At 47.2% G+C, this 27,374-nt stretch overlaps 1 protein-coding gene across 1 annotated transcript in view; it reads left to right on the plus strand.

The window, feature by feature from the left end:
- The first annotated feature begins 403 nt into the window (after positions 1-403).
- KCNQ3 (potassium voltage-gated channel subfamily Q member 3) overlaps positions 404-27,374 on the plus strand; it is a 271,638-nt gene continuing 244,667 nt past the window's right edge. Inside the window, exon 1 of the mRNA XM_040979448.1 lies at positions 404-807. Coding sequence (XP_040835382.1) covers positions 419-807 — 389 coding nt within the window. The 5' untranslated portion in view covers positions 404-418. The remainder of the gene's footprint in view (positions 808-27,374) is intronic.

Consider the following 27,374-nt stretch of genomic DNA (forward strand, 5'->3'; position numbering starts at 1 on the left):
CGGGCGGCTGGCACCAGGCTTGTAAATAAACTGCGATGCTGTCTCGGGCTCGCCGGCCCGGGTGCCGCCGCCGCCCGGGAGCGCAGGTGCCAGGCTCCCACCGCCGCGCGTCCTAGCGCTTCCGAACGAGCCTCGCGCGCCCTCGCCAGCAACCCGCAGCCCTCAGCCCGCGCCCCTGAGGGTCCCGCGGCTGACCCGCGCGGGATGTGACCCCGTAGCCCTTCCGCCCGGCCGCCCCTGCCCCCCGGGGGGCGCCTGCCTGTGCCTGCTTTGGGGGCGGCGGGGAGAGGCGCGCGGATCATGGCATTGGAGTTCCCGGGCTTGCAGCAGCCTCCGCCGCCTCGTCCACGCACCCCGGGTGCCCCTTCTTCCCGCAGCAGCAGCGGAAACGGCCAAACAGCCGGCGGGGGCGAGGCAGATGGGACTCAAGGCTCGCAGGGCGGCGGGGGCGGCTGGCGGCGGCGGCGACGGGGGCGGCGGAGGCGGCGGGGCCGCTAACCCCACTGGAGGGGACACGGCGGCGGCGGCCGGCGACGAGGAACGGAAAGTGGGGCTGGCGCCGGGCGACGCGGAGCAAGTCACCTTGGCGCTGGGGGCCGGGGCCGACAAAGACGGGACCCTACTGCTGGAGGGCGGCGGCCGCGACGAGGGGCTGCGGAGGACCCAGCAGGGCATCGGGCTCCTGGCCAAGAGCCCGCTGAGCCGCCCGGTCAAGAGGAACAACGCCAAGTGCCGGCGCATCCAAACTTTGATCTACGACGCCCTGGAGAGACCGCGGGGCTGGGCGCTGCTTTACCACGCGCTTGTGTGAGTACCGGGCCGTGGGACTTCGTGGCCGCGAGGTTGGGGTTCCGGGTGGGGCTGGAGCTGAGGCGTCTCTTGGCTACGAAGCCAGGAGCCGCGTCGGGCTGGATGCGAGAGCGGGCGAATAGCCCTGGGCGCGCGCTTTGGTGCTGAGCGTCGTTGCAAGCTCTCCCGACGCTGGACCGCGGGGAAACGGGCTGCCAGCTGCCTGGGCGGGGGGCGACGTGGCGCGCGGCGCGCGTTTGTGGTAACCTCTCAGGGTGTTAGCACTGAGGCGGAAGAGAATGATGCGTTTTTTCCTCTAATGTGGCGTTGGACAGGACTGGGGCTGAGGGGGGTCTTCCCGGAACGCGGGCTTTCTGCCTGGGCTGGCCACCTTCTGATGGGCTCGCTGAGTTGAAATGAAGCTCCCTAGAGTTGGGGGCGGGAGTGGTGCGCAAACCGTAGTGCGTGTGTAGGTGTGCCTGTGTGTGAGAATCCATGTGCGTGCGAGTGTGCACATTGCTTGCTTGTTCAGTGCTTCCTGGAGCTTCATACTAACGTGGAGAAGAACCACTGGCTGGAGGCTAGGGCTGGAGGAAGTGTACAGCCTTGGGTTCTTCCAGGGGAGTGTGTGTGTCAGCCTTGGCTGAGGGACTGGACCTCGACAGGGCCAGAAGATGGGGCAGCTGGGGCTGATCTTGGCTGATGAGTCCCCAGGATTTGGGATCCCTTGGCTTCAGTTGCTGCCCCCTGTTTTGATCTGGCCGAAGTTCACCTTCAAGCGCCTGGAAAGAATCTTGCTAATCTGGATGGAAATGCAAGAGCAGAGGGAATGTAGCGCTCCCATCTGCACCTGACACCGAGGAGGATCAGAGAGGGAAGGTGGTTGTGGGGCCTCAGCAGCCAGAGCTGGCAATCCTGGCGTCCAGCAGCCTTCTCCTGGGGGCTGTCAGGGTTGTCTCCTCCTGGCTGTGGCTTAGCCATCCTGACGACTACTTCATAGGGACCGTTATCAGGGATGGGTCTTGACCTTCACACCCTCCCCACCTGTGTCTTCAGTATCGGATTTTCCTCTGGGCCTGCTCCAATTGAGGGATGATTGATGTAATTTTAGAGGCTGGGGAAACCGTGGAGTTCTTATTTTCCTCGGCTGCAAGTGCGTTTCTTGATTTGGCCACCAGGTGGGGGCGTGAACGCAGGACCTTAGCCTTAGCAACAGGTTTCCTCACTGAGGTTACCCAAACCTGCAGAGGGTGCCTCCCTAGAAACCGAAGCACCCGGCAGAAGGTGCGCAATAGAGAGCATTCCGCTGTGAGCGCAGATTCTGAGTGACCTAGCCTTTGGCGTGCATGTGGAAGTACGTCTGCGTTTGTTGGCCAATTTTGGCAGTGATCTGGTTGGGGAGGGTGTAGCAGTTACTACCTTGCGCTTGGTCTCTTTGGTGATAAGAGGAATTAAAATGGAACGCATATCTCTAGAGATACTGAAGTGAACTGCGTCTTAGAATATGTACCAGTGAAAATTAAGATCCGATATGCCATTGAGTGCACACAAGCATACACGGACTCACACGCCCTTTTTGATGTAAAGAGTGTTGTGGGGTCCCGCTGGGTCCCTTCTTCCTTCAGTTATTGCCTTTCTCTCTCTGTGGGTGAGCGATAACCAAGGCCTGTTACTGACAGTCTTAGTTCTTGCTTACTCCTGAGTGACTCCATGACCCGGCAGCAACACTGTGGCCTCAGGTTCCCAGCAAACAGCCAAGAAAACATAAGGCCTTGTGACAGCAAGGGATTCCCAATCCCCAGCCAAGCATTTTCACCCCTAGAACCATGGTCTGCATCTTACATAGGAAGAGGCTCCCAGTGACAGTCGTTCAGGAGCTCACAGCCGAAGTTCTTCAGCTTGCATTGAAGGGCCTGAATCTTTGTCAGTAATTGGATGTGGAATGTCTTTGTGCATGTCACTGGGCACCCCTTTTTTCACGGGTCTCATTGTAGTGCCTCTGCTTCACCTCCCTGGCTTATGATTGATAAATGATAGGAAGAGACTATTTGCAATCAAAGGAGGAGCCGGTTAGAACCCATGAAACAAGTGTCGGGCAAGTGTGGAATGCGCTGGCCTGTTGTGGATTTAGATGAATTGGGGGTTGTGCAGGGAAACCCACATTGGTTTGGGTTTCAGCTGCTAGTACCCAGCACTTAAGTTTAGAAAGTGAATGTGTCCTACGCCTTTCCCCCAGCTTAGGAGGATGTCCAATCAAGTGCATGAAATTGTACCTTTCATTGATGATTTGCGGTTTTTCAAGGCATTGAGATTCATGCTCTCAGCATCCATTTAACCTGTTGTAGGCTGTGGTTAATGGCAGAAGGGAGCCAGAAGATTGGTCTGCTCATGAACTCAGTCTGGTGTATGATTTTCCTTTTTTTTTTAATAAACCAGATCCTAAAGATGAGATTTTTTGCTAAAGGTAGAATACAGTGAATGTGGAGGTAAGTCCCCATCCTGCTTTGTTTACAGTAAACACTCATGCCCTGGCTCCTCCCCCTGCAGCCTGCCCCCAATTCTCGGAGTCACCATCTCTAGGAAATCTCCGTGTTCCCCCAAGCTGGGCTAGGTGGCTTCTGCAGCCTCCCCAGCCATAGTATTTTGCACTGTGCCCCAGTTGGATTTGTTTACTTCTCGGCCCCACCAAACGAAAAGCTACTTTGAGGGGTGGTGTGGTTCCTTGGCATCTCTAATCCCCAGTGGGCTGCGAAGCCTGTGGTAAGTATCAAGTAAGTGTCTGCTGAATGGATGAGTGAAAGAATGCTCTGGATATGCTGGTTAATCAGACTGTTAATCAGAATTCCTGTCGTCACAACAATAACCATAAGTAGCCAAGATCAGCATGATGAAAATGTTCTCCCTTTTAAGTCTTACATTGTGGGTAGAGTTTTAATTCCAATGAGACCTATCTTATCTCTTTATCCTTGTGGCTCAAAGCAATTCTAGTGTGCTCGACTTGGAATGCATATCTGCACTTGGCTTTGAGTCTCCATGATTTTTTCACAAGACGACTTGTGGACAACCTGTGATGGGAGCTGAGTGGGAATGGAGAGGAGGGAAAGAACCGATGGCAATACCCTGGTATGTGGTGGATTTTAGGCTTAGGGAAGATAGTATGTAGGTATATAAAATAGCCCAATTTCAGCACTTAGATTCATTATCTAATTCTGAATAGGAATCTCCTTAAAGACCTTGCATATCAGGTGCCATGATTATTGGGACAGTGGGAGCTCCCCATTTCCAGCTTGCCAGTGAAGTGATGCTGGCTTATGTTGGCACTGTGGCTGGCTTAGCACTGATGGCCCTGGAGTTGGTCTGTCTAGAGCAGCTGGGTGTGATTGCTCATGCTCTTGCTGACCCACCAAGGGGGAAAGATGGCAAGAAATGCCCGTTAATCCTGTTTTGAGGTGGGCTAGCCCCGAGGACATCTGGATGGCTGAACTGAATGATGAGACATTAGGACCAAACGGCTGTCCTGGGATGAAGAGGTTTTTGCCTGGGTGATGTGGCTGGGAGGATCTAAAGATCGCAAAGTGGGGGAGAGGTGATGAACCCCTATTTCATCAGTGATTAAGTCAAAGTTTGAGGTGGAAGAAAAGTGGGTTTCCAAGCCTGTTTTACCCCTTTCGGCTGAGATGGTCTTAGACTAGTTGCTCTGTCGCTTTGTTTCTTCTGAAAATGTTGTCAGCTGATTGCATGCTTCTGGGAAGCAGCAAGCACCTCACAGAGGAAATGCTCAGTCGCAGGCAGTTGTTGGTGTTAGGAAAGTTATTCAGTCACCAGATTTCTCGAGTGCTTTCTCTGGGCCATTCTAGATATCAAAGATGCAGCAGTAAACAAAGCAATCCAGCTGCTGCTGGTGGAACCTGTGTCCTAGCAACAAGATGTAAGCAGGAATCTCAGGATTTGGTCATCTGGTCCACCCACCCCCCCAACTTCGTCCAGGCAGCAGAATGAGTCCCTTTGTAAATGCCTCAGTGGGTCCTGCCATCTGATTTATTACCAAAGGAACACTGGATTGTTTTCCTAGATGAAGCAGGTTTCGTTTCTCTATTTTGCCCATACTGCTGCTTCTCTCGTTTCTCTTGGTTTTTGGCCTTTCCAAACCAGGCTACCCTAAACTTTCCTCATCCCACTGAGCTCCCTCTATATTTCCTTCACACAGTGTCAGGGTTTTTAAGAAGTTGTTACTTATTCTGTGACAAAAGCAAGGTCATTTGGGGTTACACCTGGGTTTAGTGCAGTTTTGATGGTTCCTTCAGAATAACCTGGAATGATCTGTTCAAGTTCCTTGAATATCAGTTTATTTCTTGATATAGATATGATCATGCTTGCTTCCCAGGTCATTTCGAAATGTAGTTGAAACAATGGGTATAGAAGCATCAGACCTGTCATTGCAGGAAATCGGCAGGCGTCTCCTCTTGCTCCCCTGTCCTAGTCTGCAACCTTCTAGCACCCATTGTGGTATCTATAAACACACCCTGCAAGATGAGTTCACTTCCTTTACTAATGTATCTTCAACTTCTGCCATCCTCCTGACTTTCCTCTTGATGAGATTTGTTTTTTTATAAAATTGCTTCTCTTCTTGCAAGTTGTGTGGAGGAGACACAAGAAAGGGATACAGATCTTCCATCCACTGGTTCACTTTCCAAAAGGCTACTGTGTCTGGTGTTGAACTAGGCCAAATCCAGGAGCTTCATCTAAGGCTCCCAGAGGCATTGCACGAGCCAAGCACTTGGCTATCCTTCGTTGCTTCTCCAAGGCAATTAGGAGGATGACATGAAGCAAGGCCCATAGGTATGCTGGCGTTGCAGGCTGCAGTTTTACCTACTGTGCTGTACCACTGGTCCCATGATATTTTCAAGCCAGTCAAACAGAATAAAGAAAGGGTGAGAGCAGATCTCTGGGTCAGATCCCATTGTGCACCAGATGGGATCACATCTGCCGTCCATTAGGGCTGCTGCAGAGGGTGGACAGTGTCTTATGTAGAGGAGCTGAGGTTCTGAGAAGTGTCATCTTCCGAGGCTCTTGGAAGTGCATATGTGGCCGAGCAGGGATGACGTTGCAGTCCTTGTCCATTGCTGCCCCCTTCACCATGCCAAAGCTGTGCTAGTGGAAGAGTAACTGGGATTTAAATAGTACTCCCTGGGTGAGGAACTTTCTAATCACATTTACGACAACTTCCCAGGAGAAACTCATACCACTGATGGGCAGAACATACTTTACCTATCAGGACTTCCTCAGCTTTGACCAGCATGTCTGTCATGAAGCTGAAAGGTACGTTAAGAGAAACAGGGCAGATTCCACTTGGACCACAAATGTTAAACTTGCATGTAACCAGAAAAGTGGACACGGTTGTCCTTGTAGAATTCAGCAGAAATGTACCACCTGCCAACGTTGTACCAGGCAAGTTCACATCTGCCCAGATGTCTGATCTTTTCCCAAGAGTTTTGGCATGATGAAGAGGTGAAGAGCACCATTTGTTAAGAGGTCAAAGATAAAGCAACCAAATTCAGTGCTTGATATCTGACAAAACCCTTTATTGAAAAAGGAGGAATACGAGACTAGGGATAATGAAGGGATCCAGATGCAGCCTCTATATTAGATACCATTATTGGAATTTAATTTTTTGAGTGTGATAAGTTCATTGTGGAAGTTCTGTAGGTGGGAGTTCTAAAGAGATGTGTGGTGCCGTAGTGTGACAAGTAGTGATGTCTGCAGTTTCCCTTCAGCTGGTGCGGATGATTCTCTGTGTATGTGTCTATGCACATGTGTGTGCATGCAGGGGAGAGGAAAGTGTGGCAGAAGTATTAACAACTGGTGAATCTAGGCAAAAAGAATATATAACTTTCTAATTTTTAAATACATTTAAATACTTTTAAAAAGAATAAACAGACACATAAAGCACACACATGAATACTGATAAATGACTTTGTAAGAAGCCAGGCTTGAACCATTGGCTGAGCTGAACTGGCTTTCTTAGATATGTGAGTCGTCTATGGACGATGCTGCAGGTTCCTCTTAGCCTTGAACTTGGTCCAGGTAATGACAGTCACGTGGTAGAAAGGTGCCATTCAGTGTGCTCAGCCCACACATTTCCAGGCTGCACCTGCTGCCTCCCTTTGAGTGCCAAGTCTTGTACCAGGCTTTTGAGGGAGGTGAGCCAAAGTCCTTTCCCTTTGGATCAAGTCTTGTAACAACTGAATCTAAGCAGTCTGGCAACTGCAACAGTAGAATACGATTGGGGAGCTCAAGAGGGCAGGCCAGAGCAAGCAAGCATCACTAACACTCCTAGACTGTATCCAGGAGTTTCCTTCCAGTTTGGTTCAAGGAGCTGGGATGAGGTGAGGGGTCTGATGTTAGCTTCCCTCTCAGTTACCATTTTTACATTATTTGGAGCTGCTTTTCAAGTTTGCATTCAGTTTTTAAGTCCATATATGTCTAAACGTTTTAGAAACTCGGGAAGATCCTTTAGTCGTGGTCAAGTTCCTGTTCCATTTTATCCTTTTCGTGTAGCTCTGGAGGCTCAGACGGGATGTAAAACAGATGCCTTGAGTCTCCAACAACAGTGATAGTGGATGAGCAAAGAAAAGTTTTTTTCTTCAAATATGGCCAAAAAAAAATAAATCCCCTTTTCACATTCTGTGCTTGTGGTTCTGGTTTTGGGTGGCCTAAGACACCTTGTAGGTTTGTCAGAGTGCATCGAGTGACCTTTGCAAAGAGATTCATTAATTGAATGCTTTAGACCCCTCGGTGATCATAGCAAATGAAATGGACATTGCAGTAACCCTTGTGTGGAATGGGTATAGGAATCTCTTGAACTAACGAGTCGGGGGATGCTTTAACAGGAACCCGTTGTGTAGCGTTTGTAGAGTGCATTTTCCTGAAGCTGTGGGTTCCCAAATTGGGAATCTTCTCTCTGCAGGATTGAAGCATTTGCATCATGTGATTTGTCAGCTTCCATCTCTGGGTGTCACCTGACCATCACTGCTTATTTTTATTCAGAATCTGTTAGCCGTGCAATTTGGTGCCCATGGAGGCATTAGCTTCTCGGGGGCAAGCACCTTGTGGAAGAATGAAGAGAATAGAAAACTTGGAGATGACAAGATTGAAATCTGGAGTTTCCAGGCTGGCTCTGGACTTGTGGATGTCATAGGATGCCAAGAAAATGACAACAACCAAACCGTAGACTTGTCAGAAAGGAGGTTTCCTTTTGCCACACAAGGGATAGAAAGTTTTGTTCTCTTGAATTTTCATTTTCAGAGCATGCTGGGGTGTCTCAGGAGCAAGCTTACCGCTTGCATGTAGTCTGTGAGTGGATGGGAGCAGTTCTTATGGAGTCAGTCGTGGGCATCCCTGAAGTGGGCTCTGGTTGGCTTCCTCCTAAGAGGGGCTTCTCTCCAGGCTGCTGACCACATGGTTGGGGTCTTCTTTCCTCCACTCTCCCCTCCCCCTTGAAGAATCCCATAAGATCATCAGAGCCAGTAGAGCAGAAGTGAATAAACCCAGCTTATTGATGCTAACTGGAACTTTTACATCATTCCATAGTTCATCATGTCACCTCTTTGTACCACTGTCTCATCTGTGTCACTATGTGCATACCATGTGCATTACTGCAGAAACTACCAGAGCAACTGCAGTACCTTCTTATAAATGACTATGTCCAGTACTGGTCATTACTGTGCTGGTGAAGCAGGCAGGTAAGCCATAACAAAAGGCTAATTTGCTGATGACCTCTTGAGTTGCTTGTAAACTCTGTTTCAAGTTCTACCCTGATGCTCTTGTGATGGGATGGGCTAAAATCTTGTCCCACAAGACTTGAAATACTGAGCTGGGTAAGTGCTCATCCAGCCCAGGCTGTCTGTCTGTCTGCGTTGTCTTCCGCTTGCCACTTCTGCTTCGTCTCACTCCACATACTGTTACAGGTGCTGTCCCACCCAGGGACACCAGTGCAAAAATGAAGCCAGTTGTCTTAGTCATCAGCCCAGCTAATGGATTATTTATCAGCAGTTGATCAGATACATGGACATAGCACTGAGAGAAGCGCTTGCTAGAATGAAAACCAAACAGGCTGTCAGAGCTGGAAGGGACTGCACAAAAGGGGACACTGAGGCCCAGAAACCTTAGAAACTTATCTAAAATCCCCCTGCTGGCTGCGGGAAGGAATGCATTAGGACTCCTTCCCCTGTGGTTCTCCAAGGTGTCCTCTGGCAGTCTTGGCCCTATGCAGTAGACTGACCGAAGGCTTGGGTCCTCCAGGCTTGCAGCTGTCTCACGACCTGAGTCCAGCCTGTCCATCAGGTCTCTGCTCCATGCAGTCTTATCCCCAGATTCCTCAGACCAAGGAAATTTCTATGGCAAGGCGAGTTACTACTCAAGGCTGCACTTTGACCCAGATTCATGTGAGTTGTTTTTCAATGATTAAAGTGCCAAAAGGGACAGACTGCCCAATCAGGCATCTGTCTGGGGACTCCAGGGGAAAGCTGGCTGGGAGGGCTTCTTTTCCTGGTCAAATAGCACAGCAGAAATCCTGTCTTGTCCACCCTCACCTCTCCAATATGATTTAGTTATGTCAAGAATTCTGGGCCTGGCACGATGGCGCAGTGGTTAAGGTCCTCGCCTTACACGCCTGGGATCCCATATGGGTACCGGTTCTAATCCTGGGAGCTCCACTTCCCATCCAGCTCCCTGCCTGTGGCCTGGCAAAGCAGTCAAGGATGGTCCAAAGCTTTGGGACTCTGCACCCGCACAGGAGACCCGGAAGAGGCTCCTGGCTTTGGATCGGCATAGCATCGGCCATTGCACTCACTTGGAGTGAATCATCAGGGGGAAGATCTTCCTCTCTGTCTCTCCTCTCTGTATATCCACCTTTCCAATAAAAATTTAAAAAAATCTAAAGAAAAAATTAAAAAAAAAAGAATTCCATAAAGCAGTCCCTCTTGCTATTACATGCAACATCAAGTTGAGGTATTGACAACCATTACATGAATGACAGCTAGCTAGGTTATCTGCTGGCTTATCTTGAAAGTCACTTATGGGGTAACACCACCCTTTGTGCCATTCCTGCTTTTCACCAGTTCTTGACACTCCTGGTTTATTTTTCCATGCTTTTAGTCCAGGCATTCTAGATGATTCTCCCATGCTTGTCTGGCTACCAGGAGACCTGGGTCCTCCTCAAGTTTTCTGTTGTCTTGCTCTCTAGGCTCCTGTTGGTCATCTTACTTTTTACAACCTCAGTATCCACATTTGAGAAATAGATCTGATATTCCATGGCTCCTCTTATGGCCCTACTCAACTCACTGCTGTGGCAATCTGCTTCAGTCACATTTTAGTTTTTACCTGCCACCCTCCCTCCTGACCCCAGAAGCATACTTTGAGGCTAGGACCTCATGTGCATGTCATTTATTTAACACAGGGTTGCTTTATCTTGCCTTTATTTTTTTAATCTCCTTTTTTAGGAGTCTTAATATCATGGTTACATGGTGTATGTGGTCACATGTGTCTGGGCTTGAAACATAAACGTATTTTTTTCCTGACCTATCCCATCCTGTAAGAACCACTTTTATTTCCTTGAGGGCAGTACCATCCTTATTGAGAATAACAGATTTAGGAGTTGATTCTGGAAAAAAGAGAAATAAGTACATTCAAGAAAAGCAATCACAACAGGAAGCATCCCATAAGGGTGAGTTAGGAAACGGGTAGCTGTGGGAGCAGTTGCAGCTTAGTCTTGCTTGGGATCATGGAGTGTGTTGTAGACCAACCCAGGATGTTCAGTCAAGGAACTGCGCAAGGGCTGCTTCCAGAAGCCAGAGATGTGCCTGAGCCATAACCTGTGTGTCAGCAAGAATGCTTTCTTGCAAGGGGGCTCCCGTGCCAGGTGTGGGCTGTGAGTGCTGGTCAGTTTCCTCATTGGTTCTCGAGTACAGGAAGTCTGCAGGCTTAAAGATCATGGTACTCCTGTGGTGGTCTTTTCTCATTAATTTTTCAGTTGGTATCACCATTGAGGAGTAACATGTGAATTACAAGTTTCTATGAAAGATTCAGTACATGGTGTCTTAATGCATGATATCCTTTGAAACCCTCTCTGTGTGCCAGGATTATAAGTTTTTCAAAGGCATGGTGAAGCTTGCTGTTGTCTGCTTTACTCTTTGGCACAAGGAGCTGGCTCCTGGTTGGGATGTGTGCTGATTTGTAATACTCACCAGAGAAAGCAGGGGTTATTTTAAGCAAGCCTGGATGGGCTGAGTGCTGCAGCTCACAGTGAATTCTGAGTGGCTTCTGTAATGCTTGTAGAAGATGAAGTGTCTTGCTCGTTCTCCATGTGAGAAACATTAGTGTTTGTGGAATTAAAATAGATGTTCTCATTATTCTCAAACGTGTTTTGTTGGGAAAATGGTAGGATCTTGGCTGTGAACCTTGAGGCTGTAATTTCTGTCCTTTGCCCAAGTTCCAGTTTTTCTGGGAGGTAATTAGCATGCCCCTTTTGCAATTCTGAAATGCTTCAGGCAATGTTGGAATTCCCTGAACTTCTCATTTGTACCATGACTTCAACACCTTTCTTGCCAAGGATGAAATTCCTCAAAAAACCTCAGTTCTCTGGGTTTGATGTCCTCAAGTATTCCGTAAGTGCTGACAGAGCATTTAGCACATATTGATTCTCCACCCAGTAGACACCAAGTCTTGGCCCAGGAATAGGGGTTCCAGGTAAGAAAACAATTGTGTGGTGTGATACTCTTGGTTATGCAAATGCATCAGTTGATTTTATTTAATTCTTGAAATTTATCATACAATTCTGTGTAGTCTGGGATTTTCCCCTCCCCCATTTTCTGCCCTCCGATTGATTTTTCCCATAATGTCTTCATAAGGAGTTACAATCTCATCAGTCTGCTATTTAAGTGTGCCCCAACAACACTGGTATAATGTCAGACAGTCCATCATCCCATTGTCCAGATGTATCCAACACTTTTGGGAGTCCATCTTTTGTTTGGAAGCAGAAATGCATGTTACATTGTATCTTCACTTCTGGATATGGCAGTCTTCATTACTCAACAATTTGCATGATGATTTCCTTAGATTAGAGAAAACATGTTATTTCTTTTTGCAATTGACTTATTTCACTGAGCATGATAGTCTGTAGTTGGGACCATCTAGCTACAAATTGCATAATTTTGTTCTTTTTAATGGCTGAACAGTTGGTTATTTGATACTTGAGCTGAAATGCCTGAGAGGTTTATTTCAGCTTATAGTTTTGGGGTTCACGATCCAAGGTCATATACACCATTAGACATTGGGTGAGGGAGGGATGGCCCACCACTTGGGGCTCCAGGAAGAAGGCACACTTCACATATCCACCCTGTGTTCTTTCCTTATAAGGCTCCCATGAGGGGTAGGCATCCACAGCTCTTTAACACGCTGTTGGGAATATCCTCTTCCAATACTGGAGTGCCCAGTTTGAGTCCTGGGTTCTCTGCCTTTGATCCAGCTTCCTACTTATGTGTAACGTAAGAGAAATGATGACAAAAGTACTTGGGTCCCTGCCACCCAATATAATGAACTTATATATGGGAGGTCTTTGTTTATCTATCTCTGCCTTACAAGTAAAATGAAAAATAATAAGTGAATTTGAAAAACCATGGATCAGCATGAGTGGCCATGTCAAGCAACCTAGTCCAATCCAATCACTTCCCACTGGCCCCACCTTGAGGCCGTAGGATCAAAATTGTACCTCAGCCCATCTACCATCAATAAATTAGCCATTATCTCAGGCCTTAGAGTTCTACACACAGGCATGACTTTGGGGAACCAAGTTCTGTTCTGAGAACATGTTTTTAACACTGATTAAATCATTCAGGGGTGCTTTCCATCAGCAAGATTTCAACTTGCTAATGGGAGTTTTCAAGCCCATTCCTTCCTTCCTTTTACAATGTACAACAGTGGCCATGACTGTGCTATGTATTTAGAAACCGGTTTGGTTTATTTTCACATTGGAATAGAATCATTAACCAGCAGCTGGGTAAATCTGGAACTCTTTAAAGAGGCTTACGAGTGGGTTTTAGTTGTGCGTCTTATACCTGTGAGGACCCATCCTCTAAACTCCAGAATCTAAGGCAGAGCTTGACACATCTGCCAGTCTTGGTGCAGCACTAGACGCAGTTCCAGAATCCAAGGGTGTGTGTGCCAGTGACAGGCACAGACTAGGTTGTGGATCAGTACTGGCTTGGAATCCGGACTGTGTCCTTTGTAGATAAATAGCTGTGACCTATCACTCATCTGTGATACAGAGGTCGCCCATCTATGGGGAGAGAAGAAATGAAATGGCTGGAACACAGTCCGAAGTCTGGTCCAGACTTTGAGTGGATATTAGGTAAAGGACTATTCCTTTCTTCATATTTATCAGTCATGCTAAAGTAATGATTTCTGTGACGAAAAGCCATGTTAGAGTACAAGTCATGCTGTCTGGTCTGTTATGCCCCTACCTGTGGTGCAGTTCCACTAGAACACTCAAATTCTGCTCTGCCATTGTGAATGCAAGGCAGTTACACTGCAAGGAATAAAGAATGTACAAAAAGAAGTTACTATTGTCTGCCTCAAGATGCTGACAAGAACTTTCCTAAATCATGTCTTCCACGTAGCCCAGGTCCAAATATATGCAATCCTACTAGACTTCTAAACATGTTGTACACTCTGCTTACTTGCTTAGAAAGGAAAGTTCTCTCCAACAATGAGAAGGCAGCACATGTCTTCTCTGAACAAATTCCTGTGTGTTTATCTTGCAGAAAATGAGTTCTGTTAAATGCACCTGTTTTTCTTTTTGCCTTGGCTGCCAGGCTTGTGTCAAACTTTGGACGTTGTGGGAGCCACAGCTTTAACAGACTTAGCACTCTGGGCTCTTTTTCTTCCCTGCAGGTTTCTCTTTGTGTTTTGGGTAGCACATTCTTTCCCAAATACTTTGGAACTTTTCTGTTAAACTTAGACTATATTTTTGGTCTCTACCTAGTATCTCCATTTAGGAAATACATTGACCAAATAAACAACAACAACAACAACAACAACAAAGGCTGCTGTGCATCTTGGTAGACGAACTTATAGATTCACCAAATAAAGCCATGGAACTGGTTTTTGAAGCCTACTAAATGAATCTAGATTATTTCAGTTAGGAATATGTTGTGGAGCAAATTGTGTCTTTAGAAAACAGTTGTCTCCTAAGTCAAAAACTGGGGACAGTTAAAGGTACTTATTGGATGTCTTCCATGAATGCTAAAATTGCCCCTGTATGCTTGTGTTGAATGAGGTATAAATATGTGTTTTTGTCTTACAGAGACAGAGATAAATGAGACAGAAATGAAAGGGGAGTAGTCCTGCTGGGGGTGGGAGGAAAAGGGTAGAAAACTAATTCCTCTATTCCCAGATACTAACAGTTGCCCCATTCCTTCTGTTTCTTGAGTGGGTATACCATTACAGACTTTGCTACATCAAAGTATTGCAACAATACTATCAGGTGCATCAAATGGGCTGTTTTATCCCAGAGGACAGAGACAAGGACAAATGACCTGATTGTATAAGGTTTTATAGGGGTACGACTGGGAATTGTCTTGATACTTTGTGAATGTGGTTGCTGTGTGGTGGTCGGAAGTTCAGGGTTATGTCCAGGAATGCCCCTTCCTCATTGCTGTTTTTTGCTTTGTTTTGTTTTTCCCCAGACTTGCTTAATTGTAACGGAATTTGCATGCCAGAAAAATCCAACACTTCAAAATTTGCAAATCAAAAACTCTTGGTTTTTTTTTTTTTTTTTACAAAGTCATATAATTACTGGTTGATTTTTCACTTCCTAGTATTAGTCAGAACTAGCATGATACTATTGAATCAATCATTTAGACCCTATTTTTCTCATTTAGAAACATAGTTACGAAAACTTGGAAGACACTCTAAGAGGCTGAAAAGCTACTGGCCGGAGAAATATTTGTAAAACATCAGTTAAACAGTTTATTGAATTTTAAGAGGTTTTGGTAAGTTTGATACAATCATAAAAACAACTCGGTTAAACATAGACTTGGCTCTGTTTGGGTTCTAGCCACCTGCTGATACACACTCTGGGAAACAACAGGTGACTCAAGTAGTTGGGTCCAAACTACCACTGGGAATGGAATTGCAGGCTCCTGGCTTGGGATGGCCCAGTCCCAGCTATCATAGGCATTTGGAGAGTGAACCAGCAGATGGAAAGAAGTGCTGTCTTTTTTCAGCTTAAATCAGTAACAACTAAAACCCCACCAAATTCAGCCCACAAAGAGATAGATAGATACAGATACAGATACAGATAGATATAGATATAGATATAGATAGAGAGAGAGAGAGAGAGAGAGAGAGAGAGAGAGAGAGATAGAGAGAGAGAGAGAGAGAGAGAGAGAGAGATAGAGAGATAGAGAGATAGAGAGATAGAGAGATAGAGAGATAGAGAGATAGAGAGATAGAGAGATAGAGAGATAGAGAGATAGAGAGATAGAGAGATAGAGAGATAGAGAGATAGAGAGATAGAGAGATAGAGAGATAGAGAGATAGAGATAGAGATAGAGAGATAGAGAGATAGAGATAGAGATAGAGAGATAGAGAGATAGAGATAGAGATAGAGAGATAGATAGAGATAGAGAGATAGATAGAGATAGAGAGATAGATAGAGATAGAGAGATAGATAGAGATAGAGAGATAGATAGAGATAGAGAGATAGATAGAGATAGAGAGATAGATAGAGATAGAGAGATAGATAGAGATAGAGAGATAGATAGAGATAGAGAGATAGATAGAGATAGAGAGATAGATAGAGATAGAGAGATAGATAGAGATAGAGAGATAGATAGAGATAGAGAGATAGATAGAGATAGAGAGATAGATAGAGATAGAGAGATAGATAGAGATAGAGAGATAGATAGAGATAGAGAGATAGATAGAGATAGAGAGATAGATAGAGATAGAGAGATAGATAGAGATAGAGAGATAGATAGAGATAGAGAGATAGATAGAGATAGAGAGATAGATAGAGATAGAGAGATAGATAGAGATAGAGAGATAGATAGAGATAGAGAGATAGATAGAGATAGAGAGATAGATAGAGATAGAGAGATAGATAGAGATAGAGAGATAGATAGAGATAGAGAGATAGATAGAGATAGAGAGATAGATAGAGATAGAGAGATAGATAGAGATAGAGAGATAGATAGAGATAGAGAGATAGATAGAGATATAGATATAGATAGATAAAACCATACCATGGTATGCTTTTCCTCTTTGAACTGACAAAATGTGTGGTTCATGAGCCCTGAGGTGGGGGTCTGGCAGGGCCTGTGTTGCTTTGCCCATGTCCTTGGGCATGCCTGCATGGCAGGTGCCAGGTCCATCAGCCCAGGGGTTGGGTTGTCAGGTGGGTGCTGGTTGGGTGGACTGGGGTGTTGGTGGCACTGGGGGAAGCTCACTGGTCACCAAGGGGCACACTTATGAATATCTAATGTAAGGACTTACAGGGGTCTAGTGATGGCACAGGTAGGAGCATGCGGGGGCCTGGGGTCTCACATCCAGGATTGGTGGTCCGACTGGTGGCCAGTCCCCATCACTGGGTATTGGGTGGATGGAAGGCTGGGCATGGCTTCGCCCTTTGTGTTCACCCTACCCCGGATACAGGAAGAAGAAATAGAAAATTTGGAAACAATGATCACATCGACTTGTTCCTAGCCCTAGATCCTTCCCAACCTGATCAACTGTGTTAACATCATCAAAAATAAAAATAAAAAGTAAAAAATGCATGTGAACTCAGGTTTAACTTAATACAAACACTTATGGCTATGTGTTGCAATTCTTTAGATATGTGTGAATACATGGGCCAGGATACACACACATTTCCTGTGATACCAGTTGAATGAGCCTATAGGATCAACCATCTTCTATGGTGGCTGACACACCTGCTTTCTAGATCTTGATTTCTGATATTGTTCTGCAGGAAAAGGAAACTGACATCCATTACTAGATTAGCATTTGCTTTTTGTATTGCCAGAAAGTAAAACAGCACGAGAAAATCCTGTGGGGACAGGAGGATGACACAGGAGCCGTCCTTGAAGTTCTGTTGGTCAGAACAAGAAGTTGCACTTCAAAAGGTGCTTGGAAAATTAAATTCAAGGATACATTCTTTTTGTGTGTGCAGTAAATCCATACATAGGGGACTCTTACTGCATGGACTTAAAATGTATACATGTTTAAAAATTATATGGTAATAAACTTTAGCCCTTACCTTTTATTTGAAAGAGAAGAGTGAATCTGTTTGAAACTTTACTACCCCAAAGCCTATAATAGGCAAGGTTGGGATGGAAACTCAATCCAGGTCTCAACCTTGTAGGTGGCTCAGACCCAACTGCTTGAGCTATCATTTGCTGCTTTCCAAGTTTGCCTGAGTGGGGAGCTGTAATCGGAGAGCTGGGACTTGAACCCAGGTACTCTAGTACAGGGGATGGATCTCCAAACCAGCATCCTAACTGCTGGACCAAACACCTGATTCCAGTTTATTGTTTAGTTCTTTCTAAAATATTTTTATTAGGCAAATTTACAGATAAAGAGAATCAAAGATCTTCCATCAGTTGATTCACTCCCCAAGTGGCTGCAATTGCCAGAGCTGAGCTGATCTAAAACCAGGAGCTTCTTTTGGGTCTCCCATGTGAGTACTGGGTCCCAGGACTTTGGGTCATCCTCTACTTCTGCTCCAGGCTACAAGTAGGAAGCTGGAATGGAAGTGGAGCAGCCAGAATGTAAACTAGTGCCCATATGGGCTCCTGGCGCTTATAAGGTGAGGATTTAGCCACTAGCCATCATGCCAGGCCCTGTTGTTTCTGGGTTTTTTTTTTTTTTGGTTTGTTTTACAAACATTCTGAAGTGCCTTCATTTTGGAATATACCAGGCTATAAAGTAAAAAGCTCATGGATAAATAAATAGAGATGATTCTTCTTACAAGAGGAATTGCAGGTAATTTGGGCCATCCCTGTGCAGTCATGGAGAGGGAACGTGAAGTAGGCAGAAGAGTGTCACCTCAAAGAGGAGAGTATGGAAAGAATTTAATAACCTGACAGATGTGGTGCTGAGTCAGCTGGGCCAGGGTAACATTGGCAGTGACTTGTCATGTTGGTAATTGACACCTTTGACGTGACGTCATGAAGATGACATTTGCTGCAGACTTCTAAAGCCCATTGCCCCACTTTGAGCAAGGTGATTCCGACATGGGAGTCTGAACTTTATGAAAAAGAGCTAAGAGCCTTTCAAACAAGGCAAGCCAGAGATGGAGTCACAAGCCAGAGAAGCCTATGGAAACATGATAACTAAAACACGGTAACCTGAGAGGGGAACAAGGAAGGCAGTAGGTGCAAATGGAGGAATGCTGAATAAATTACGGACTTTAGTTGATAATAATGCATTAGTATTGATTCATGAATTGTAACTAATGCAGCAAAGCAATGTGAGATGTTTATTATGGAGGACAATGGCTGAAGGTGTATGCGAACACTCCATTATGTTCTCAGTGTTTTGGTAATTAGAAAATAAATAAAAGCCTATCTTTTAAAAAAGTGAGTAGGTGGTCTGCGCATGCAGGCACAGCATGCCTGAATGTCCTGAGATCTGTTGCATGAATGTGGAATTTCAGCCTGAGAAAAAAACCTTGGACCCTAGGCCCTACGGTTGCCAAGTGGCAGCTGAGACAGACCCAGTTGCTTAATTCCAAGACTATACCACATTTCTCTCACCGTTTCTTCTGGCCTGTGTTCCCTGTGATGTTAATGTGCTGCTGATCTCTGCTAGAGCAGGTGCTGACATATTCTTGTGCTGTTGTTGGCTGGATGAACATGCCAGAACCCCAGTCCTTTCCTGCCCAGTAAGAGGGGACAGTAGATTCACCTTGCCTGATATTAGCTGGAGTTGAGGAGCTGCCCCCTTTGCCAGGGACAGTGAGGTAAAGTTCTGGGCATGGGCTTGATGACTTGAACATGGTTGACACACTTGCTGTGTCTTGGTGTGTTGGCCCCAAACAAAGTGAAGTTGAGCGGAGGAGTTTATGTGTGGTCCCCAGGAACCCACCTCAGAGGCAAAGCCTGTGACCTAACCTCAGTGTCAATCCCAGGTTCTGCCTCAAGGACTGAAAAAGCTTCAGAGTTGTCTGTTTGCTGCCTCTCCCCCATTAATGGTTGAGAGTGTTGGAGAAGTTTCTGGAAACCCTCAGAGACCGTGTCTATTGTGACACCTAGCCTGCTGAACAGAAAGCAGTGACCAACAGTTACTCATTTTGAGTGACTCTGGATTATTACAGTTGTTGGTGGATGGATTGCAAGGTTTGATGGCTAAAGGACTGCTCACTGCAGGCCCATCATATTGTTTGAGGGAGGTCATGCCCAGGCAGAGGTGGCCTAGGGACTGGTCTGACTCCGGGCCAGTAACTGGTATCGAAGCAAGTGGCCTGACTCCCATCTTCAAAGGCCTCACTTTCTGCCCAGGAGACAGGTGTTCTTGTGGCCCGCAGGGAGGCAGATGGTCTCCTGGTCTCCAGGTGGACTCTGCCTTCCATGACTTGGAGTTTTCATTGTTTTGTGTGTACATCTCTCAGTAAGATGCTAAGCTTTTCCAAGCCTTAAACAATAGGGCTGCATTAGCAGCCCCAAATCACCCTGGTAGGGTGGCATGATGGCTGAGTAAATGCTACTGATGGTGACAGGAAGGGAGCAGCATTCATACCAAGGCAGATTGGCGCAAAATAGAGGGATTTCACTGCATTGGTTCTGAGATGGAGCCCGGCAGGTTTCCTGGAGAAGACAGTCTTTGGTTTAGGCGCAGAAATGTGGAGGTGTGAAGTGGCTCATCAGAGTTAGGGCTGACGTATGGGAGTAACTGACTAAACCTTGGAGATCAGGGAAACATAGCCAATGATTAATGGCATGTGCTTGACATGGAGTGGGGACAGCTGGAGTGGCCCAGTGGTAATGGAGTGTAATGGGAGCTGTGCACTGTGGCGCCCTGAGCTGTGGAGTTGCTGTGTGACTGAACAAGAAATTGTCTCTGTGTTCTTTTCCTCCCTGTGGAATGAGGCGTTTTGAAGCTTTTCTAGCTTTCTCAATAGAAAAGCTGTCAGTGACCTAGATGGGACGAGCCCTAGCAGGACAGGAGTGCTGCCTACTTGGCCCTGTGTCTGGCATCCAGGATCTCTGCTCGTGAGTGCTGGCACAGCTCCCCAGATATGATTACCCTGCCCACCCACCAGGCTTGCTTGTCCACCATTACCTGAGTGCAGCTAGCCTCTGCGATCTGTACCCGTTCTCGCTCTAACAATGGGCGTGACTGGTGAATGCCTGTGGCCCTGGATTGCTGGAATTGGAACTGTCGATGGTGAATGAAGCTCAAACCTGTGCAGGGGCAGGAGAGTGGATCATACTTGGGGGCTGGTGTGCCGCCTATGGTGGGGTTTTCTGACTTTAAGAAGACAAAACCAGTTGCTGAGCTGTATCATTGTACAAACAGGGAAAATGTTACCTAAACACAGAGCAGAAGCTAGCGTGTGTGTGTGTGTGTGTGTGTGTGTGTGTGTGCAGGCACAGGTACGCAATTTTTCAATCCCCACGCCCTGTGGTTTGGGGCACTAATTAGTGTCACTGCTTGAAATAAATTAAGCCAGGGACCAGGTTGTTCATCTGGAGAAAGAATAGCAGTGGGGACTGCTGCTGATGTTGCAAGCAACACAAGCAGGGCACTTATTACCAGCATGGCCCTGGGCACAGCCCCTCCCAGGCTGCCAGACTTAGTATTGCAAGATACTTGGGATGTATGTTTGAGAACAGAGAGGATGTGGGTGAAAACTTGGATTGTGTTTTTGACCACAAAGGTCTGAGGAGCTGGGAGGCTAGCCAGACCAAGTATGTGAGGAGTGTGGAGGGAAGGGAACAAAAGGAAACTCAATCCAAGCTTTGTGACCTCAGGCATGTACTTCACTTCTGTAGGCCTCCATTTTCCCCATGTATGAAATGGGAGTCTCGGTCACAGCCTAGACAGTTTTGATCATTGTGGAAGCAGGTGAAAGTAAGACACACTGGCTCTAAGTGCCCATGGTGATGGCAATGTTCAAGGATCAAGGCCTTGACATTCCAGCTGTGGATGGAGCTGCTCACAAGATGCCAGCTGAAGAAGCCACTCCACATGGAAGGGTGTGGAGGGCCATGTTGGGGCACTCTAGCAGGAGCCTGACCTCTCTGCCACAACCAAGGTTTTTCTCATTATGGTAAAAGTACACATAAAATGCACTTCACTGTGTTGGCTACTTCTGTGCTTGCGTTGTGTGCTCTCAGTACAGGATAGTTGTCACCACTTCACTCTATGGAGGTTTGTTCTTGTTGGAAAACCAAAACTCTGCACCTGTTAACCAGTGACTCCCCTTCGCCCTAAGCCCTGTCCCTGGCAGCCATCATTGTATTTTCTGTCTGAATTTTTGGTGATGGTATTGGGACAGAACCAAACTGTTCATTGTTTACTCATCTTGGCCTGGCCTGAAGCTGGGAGCCAGAAATTCAGTCCTAGTTTTCCATGGAGGTGACAGGAAGCTGGCTACTGAAGCATTTGCTGCTGCCTCCCGGGGAACATATCAGCAAGAAGCTGGAGTCTGCAGCTGGAGCCAGCGATCGACTCCAGCGTGGGACACAGGCATCTTAAAACAGTGTCTTCAGCATGAAGCCAAAGGCTTGTTCTCAGTGAGTTTTGACTGACTTAAGTACTTTTTGTGAGCAGAGCCATGTGACATTTGTACTGTTTCGGCGTAATGTTCCACTCTTGGGTCCCTGCTGTGTTGTGCATCAAATGCCCTTCCTTTGCATGGCAGTATTTGTAATCCATTGTGTGGATATACCACATTCAACATTGGCAGGCTCTTAGGTTGCCCTCAGCTTTAGGTTGTTGAGATCCCAGAGAACACAAGGTCACATCTGCTTCTTCCAGCCCCTTTCACTTGCTGTTTTGCGAAGGGCAGGGGGAAAGAGGATAGCTTGGTAATGATGCCACTTGCCAGCTGGATTCCTTCTGGTGGTTCCTTCTTTCCTCTGGTTGTTCATATTTTCATCTGTAAAAGGGAGGCAGTGATGCTTTCTGGCAGAGCATTGAGAGAATCTGATCACTCATTTATGTGCAGCACTTGGAATAAGGAAGCTCTTGTTGGGAGCATTACTCCACGGACACATTATACATAATTTGAATCCCCATTTCATGTGGACATGAGATGGAGGCTTGGAGGGGGTGGGTGACTTTCACAGAGGAAAGTGTTCCTGGAACGCTGGCAGAGGCTAGACAAACCTGAGGCACAGCCCAAGCCTTCCCTCCCAGCCCCATCCATGGAGCTCTAGTGGAGCAGCTCCTGGGCACCTCCTGCATCAAGCTTTGCCTTGGCAAGAGCAGCTGGTTGTCAGGGTCCCAGCCATATCCCAATGCCTGTGCAGGCAAGAGCCACACATCTTATGTTCTCTTCTAGGCCATGCTGCCGTGTGTGATATTGGGCATAAGCTTCATGTTGGATCAACACTTGTGACTCATTGCTGTGACCTTGAGGTGCCCCACCTGAGCTCCAGACAAAACCACCAAGCTGAACACAGGCATGGAAACCCTCTCTGTGGCTGGCTACCCTTAGGATGGTACATATGGCTCCTGGGGAGGTGGTTCCCTTCCTCCAGTTTGTTGGGTCTGCTCCCTGGCCAGCTCTTTACAGTTGTCGCCCTTGCCAGTTTGTAGAGTTTAACCAGAGTCTGCCACATACGGATTTTAGTCCAGTTTTGAAGTTGCTTAATGGGTGGGCTCCAAGAGGATGATAAACAGATCAATGGAAATTCACTGATTACCGTGCAGCTCAGGAGGCAGGAGGACAGAGGAGCTGGGTAGCCTCAGCTTGACGGGAGATGCTCAGGCCAGGGCTCCCTTTCTCCCTCCAACCCCTGACCCCTGTATTAGGTCCCAGGTACTATGGATGAGAGTCAGCTATGCCATCGTTTGACATGGGATCCTGGGAAGCCCACGTTCCTGTGGCCTACAATATCCTGACTTATCTGGCTCCCACTCTGGCCCAGTCACTCTCCTGGTAGGCAGGATTGAATAAGGCCAGGTGGATCACATACCCCTGGTGTGAAGGCCCTCAATGCTGATGGCTGTCTGACCTTGAAATGGAACCTGTTCTCCAGCCTAGGACTTGGCGCTGCCCCTCCCAGCTCTGCATGTTTGCATTTCCCAGCATTCCCTGCTATCCACTTGGCAGCCCGGGTTACCTCCCAGCCCCTTTGCTCACAGCATTGTGTCTGTGCAGAAGACGGACTCTTTCCTCAGTGTCCAAAGGTTCCAGCCAGGGCCTTCTGCCTAACCTCACCCTATGCCAGTCTTTGTCATTTTCGTATCTGTCTCGACTCCCTGTCAGAAGATGTTATTATCTCCAGCTGCACATTGTGTGTTTGTTTACTTGCTCATCTCTCTTCATTAAATGTGAGTTCCAGGCAGGCCTGGACCGTGTCAAATTCACAGTGATGTTCTCAGCTCCCAGATTGGGGCCTGCCTGTGGTATGTCTGCAGATTGACCTAATAAGCCAGATGAACTTCTGGGAGTGTGAATGGAGAAAGGGGAGCTAGATGACTGGGGTACACGTGAACCCCTGGGTTGTTGGACAGATGGAGTCTGTGGAGCTGGGAGGAAGGAAGTGTGTGCTGCCCTTAGATATCCCAAGTGCTGTCCTGGGGAATGGGACCTGATTCTTCTCTGGTGTCACAGACTCACGCAAGAAACAGTATCCAGGTGGGCTGCTTAAACCCAAGAAGCTGGCAGTAGCCAAAGCAGAGTGTGGGACTTTGGTTGGAATTTCCAGTGGAGGTGGTAATGTGGTGAAGCTGTACTTGCTTGGAGTCGTCTTGGGCCAGAAACAGAAGGTGCTCTGAATGAAATGTGAAGACTGAGTGAGGTCAGCCTAGCACCGTGGGGCAGATGCTGTTTGTTTCCACTTTGGCCAGGAACCTAAAGCAGTGGCACCCGTCGAGACAGAGCAGGAAGGTAGTGGCTGGAGCCAGGAAGCAGGGCAGGTACGGAGGGACTGGCTTCAGGGTTTGGCCTTTGCAAAATGGAAAGAGCTGTAGTGGATGCCCATACAAAGGTGTGAGTGTACTCAGCAGCATTGAGCTGTATATTTCCCATTGTGTATTTTACCACCACAGCACATAAACACATACTTTGCCATGGTGTGAGAAGCAAAATATAGTCATGCAAGTTTGAATTAGGTCCCCTCCAACTCCAGGTTTAAACTTCTGTTGAAAATGAGGCTTCATTTGAAAATGTTTCCTGTTCTATTTTATTCCCTTCCAGGAGATTCTCTGGACATGTGAGGGCCCACTTTCTTCACCTTCACCAGCATCAATGTCCCTCTCCCTGCTGTGTCTGGTTCCCCCTGCTTCGTGCTAATTCATCCATTGCTCATTGAGCACTGGCTGACTCTTGGCTACAGGATGCCTGCGTAGGGGGCAAACGCAGAAATGGTATGTGGCATGTCCCTGGCTCCATGGAGAAATAGAAGGGGCAGAACAAGGTCTGCCTGTGGTTATGGAGATCCTGGAGAGTAAGAAGGGGAATTCAGTGGGGCCTTCAGGCATGAGCACCATACAGCTTATTTCCACCACGTCTCCTAACTTTTCCCCTTGTTTGCATTTCCCATGGTGGGGTGGGGAGCAGATAGAGCAGGTGATGAGGAGGAGGAAGGAAGGAAAGCTGGCATGGTGACACCCACTAGAGAGAGGGAGAAAACTGCCATGCACTCTCTTGTCTTCTGCAATTCAGAGCTGTTTCCCTGGGCTCGTGGGGGGTTTGCCATGAAGGAAGAGGTGACGACAGCCTCTGGCAGGGATCACATGTTTCAGAACCATGGTTTTCATGTTCAGTTTTGTAACCTGTGGCTGCAGCTGCTGAGGATGATGGGTTGAATCATGCAGACGTTCTCGTCGTGGTGGGGTGTTGTCAGCACAGAGTCCAGCTGGAGGAGACTCTGTGCTTGATAATGGTCCTGGGATAGGGGGATGAACTTGGGCATGTTGTCAACCTGTCTCAGACCTTATTTTTTCAGTTTGTGAAGCATCAAAGATCTCTTCTGGTTCTGGCCTTTGGTGATTCCTGCCCCATCCTTTGCTGCTCTGTGGCATCTGTGGATGACTTTTGATCATTTCTCTCCTCATGCAGCTGGAATAGTCAAAGCTAGTGCTCTCCACCCCCACCCCCTCCACTCTGCTCTCAGCCAGTGCTGGCGTTTCCTCTGCTCCCACTCTCTGACCTTCAGGGGTCCTTGGGGCCAGGACTGACATTTGTGTTCAAGATGATTTTCTTCCTGCTTACCAAAAATGCCATGCTGAATGATGGAGGTGATTCAGCAAGAAGTAGGATTTGAAAGGGGAAGGAAAAAAGAGCTGTGTAAAAAAAAAATATTTTTTGCAAATGGGTTAAAAAATTTGTGTCCACCAGCCCTTGCCAACAAACTTGGAAGTTTGGGAGATATTTTTAGACCTTGAAATCCAAATGGCACAGATCGTGGGTTGGAAAGATGGGGATGCAAATGGTTTGCTAACTGTGACCAGAGATTGCTCTGCTGGGTGTTTGCTTAGCATGAAACAGCAGGCTCTGAATGCAAGATGCCCTGGGTACACCAAGCCCAGCCTTCTGCCTTGTTTGGCATTTTCTTGCTTCTGCATCAGGGCTCAGCTCTGCATAGGGAGACTTATATGCTGTTGGCTTCTGAACTCTGGTGACAGAGCCTGGCCCCAGCAGCTGCTGGCTCATGGATTCCTAAGGACCTCAAGGAGAGGGCTGAGCACGATGCTCGCCTCTCTTGGGGGCTAAGGACACTCCGAACCTAGGGATGGAGGGCTGACCAGTCATGGCTGGCATCCCCACTTCTCTCTGCAGACTTTCAATATGGCCTGCAATGTGGGTCCACAGAGTCTCCAAAAGCTCTCTGCTCCTGGATGAGGACTGAGCCTGTATCTCTAGTTGTATCATAGAGACCCACCAATGTAGCTAGGATCCAGTATTCATTGCTTACCACCTTTCTACCCTGCATGCTTGGGATTGAGAGAACCAGAGCATCTCCCCAAAACCGAACTTGTCATCCTTGGAGGACAGGAACCAAAATGTATTGAGCAGGTGTGTTTCAGCTTGCAGTGCTGGAGGTGGGACTTTCCTGTGTTAACCCTTTCAAGTATCCCAGCTGCAAAAGTGAGAATTGTTGGTGCTGTCGCTGTGGCGTTCCTGGGATGACCGATGCTTGGCAGCCTTGATAAATAGCCAGGGGCCATGCTGGCACAGCACTCACTTCCATTTTCATCCTTCACGAGTTTTTATTGTACCAGAGAAATTGTGTGCATGTAACTCAAGTTCCTGTTTGCATGAACAGAGTTTAGTGTGAAAGGCCCTGCCCCGCCTGGTCCTCACCCATCCACAGTACCCTGCCCTGAACCTCTTTGTTTTTGTTCTAGAAAGTCTTGGTGGTCCTCAATGTGTCACTCAAGCCACTGTGTTATGATGAAACCAATGTGGGCAGTTTTATCAATTTTCTGCTCTGTCAGATTTGTGTCTTCTGACTTTGCTTTCTTGCTCTGTCCCTGTCTTCATGTCTGTATTTCTACCATAATTTGCTCTGCTGTTTCTTTAGTCTCCATTTCTTCTTATTTTCTGTTGAAGATTTTTTTTTATTTAAAAGAAAGAGATTGAGCATAAAAGAGACAGATCTCCCATCCGTTGGTTGCCTCTCTCCAGATGACTGAATGACCAGGGTAGGACCAGTCCGAAGCCAGGAGCTCCTTTTGGGTCTCCCACGTTGGTGCAAGCTCCAAACAGTTGGCCCATCCCCCACTGCTTTCACATTGTGGTAGCAGGGAGCTTGATCAGAAGTGGAGCAGCCAGTAAACACACCAGCGCCCATGTAGGATGCTGGCAGTGTAGGTGGTGGCTCCTGCACTGCGCCAACCCCATTTCTTCTTTGTCTGCATTTTCTTTTCTTCTCCCTCCTTTCTGCCATCTGCTGTGACTTTCTCTCTCCACCTTCTCCTTTCTCACAGGGCAATCTCCTGGGAACTTCTGGCAGTCTCTACCCAGTTCCCTTATGATGACCTGACCACCCACTCTGCACTCCGTTTGAGTTAGTCACAGCCCTCACATACTTAGTTGTTCAGTTTTCCTGTATGTAACACCTGCTGATAACTTTGAAACACCTGTGTCTTATGTTTTTGGATTTTCCATTTGGAATGGGCCATGCGGGCATCAGAAAGAGTCTTAGGAACTCAAGTGACAATGGAAAGGTTTGGGCACAGGTCCCTTTGGACTTACTCATATTTACCATCCATATGCAGGTGCTGGTTGCTCAAAGTTCCAGGGAGGACCTAGTGTAGTAGCCTAGTAGCTGAAGTCCTTGCCTTGCATGCACCGGAATCCCATATGGGCAGTGGTTCTAATCCCAGTGTCCCGGCTTCCCATCCAGCTC

The sequence above is a fragment of the Ochotona curzoniae genome, unplaced genomic scaffold (genome assembly GCF_017591425.1).
Source record: "Ochotona curzoniae isolate NIBS_2020 unplaced genomic scaffold, NIBS_Ocur_1.0 contig_3190, whole genome shotgun sequence".
NCBI lineage: Eukaryota > Metazoa > Chordata > Mammalia > Lagomorpha > Ochotonidae > Ochotona > Ochotona curzoniae.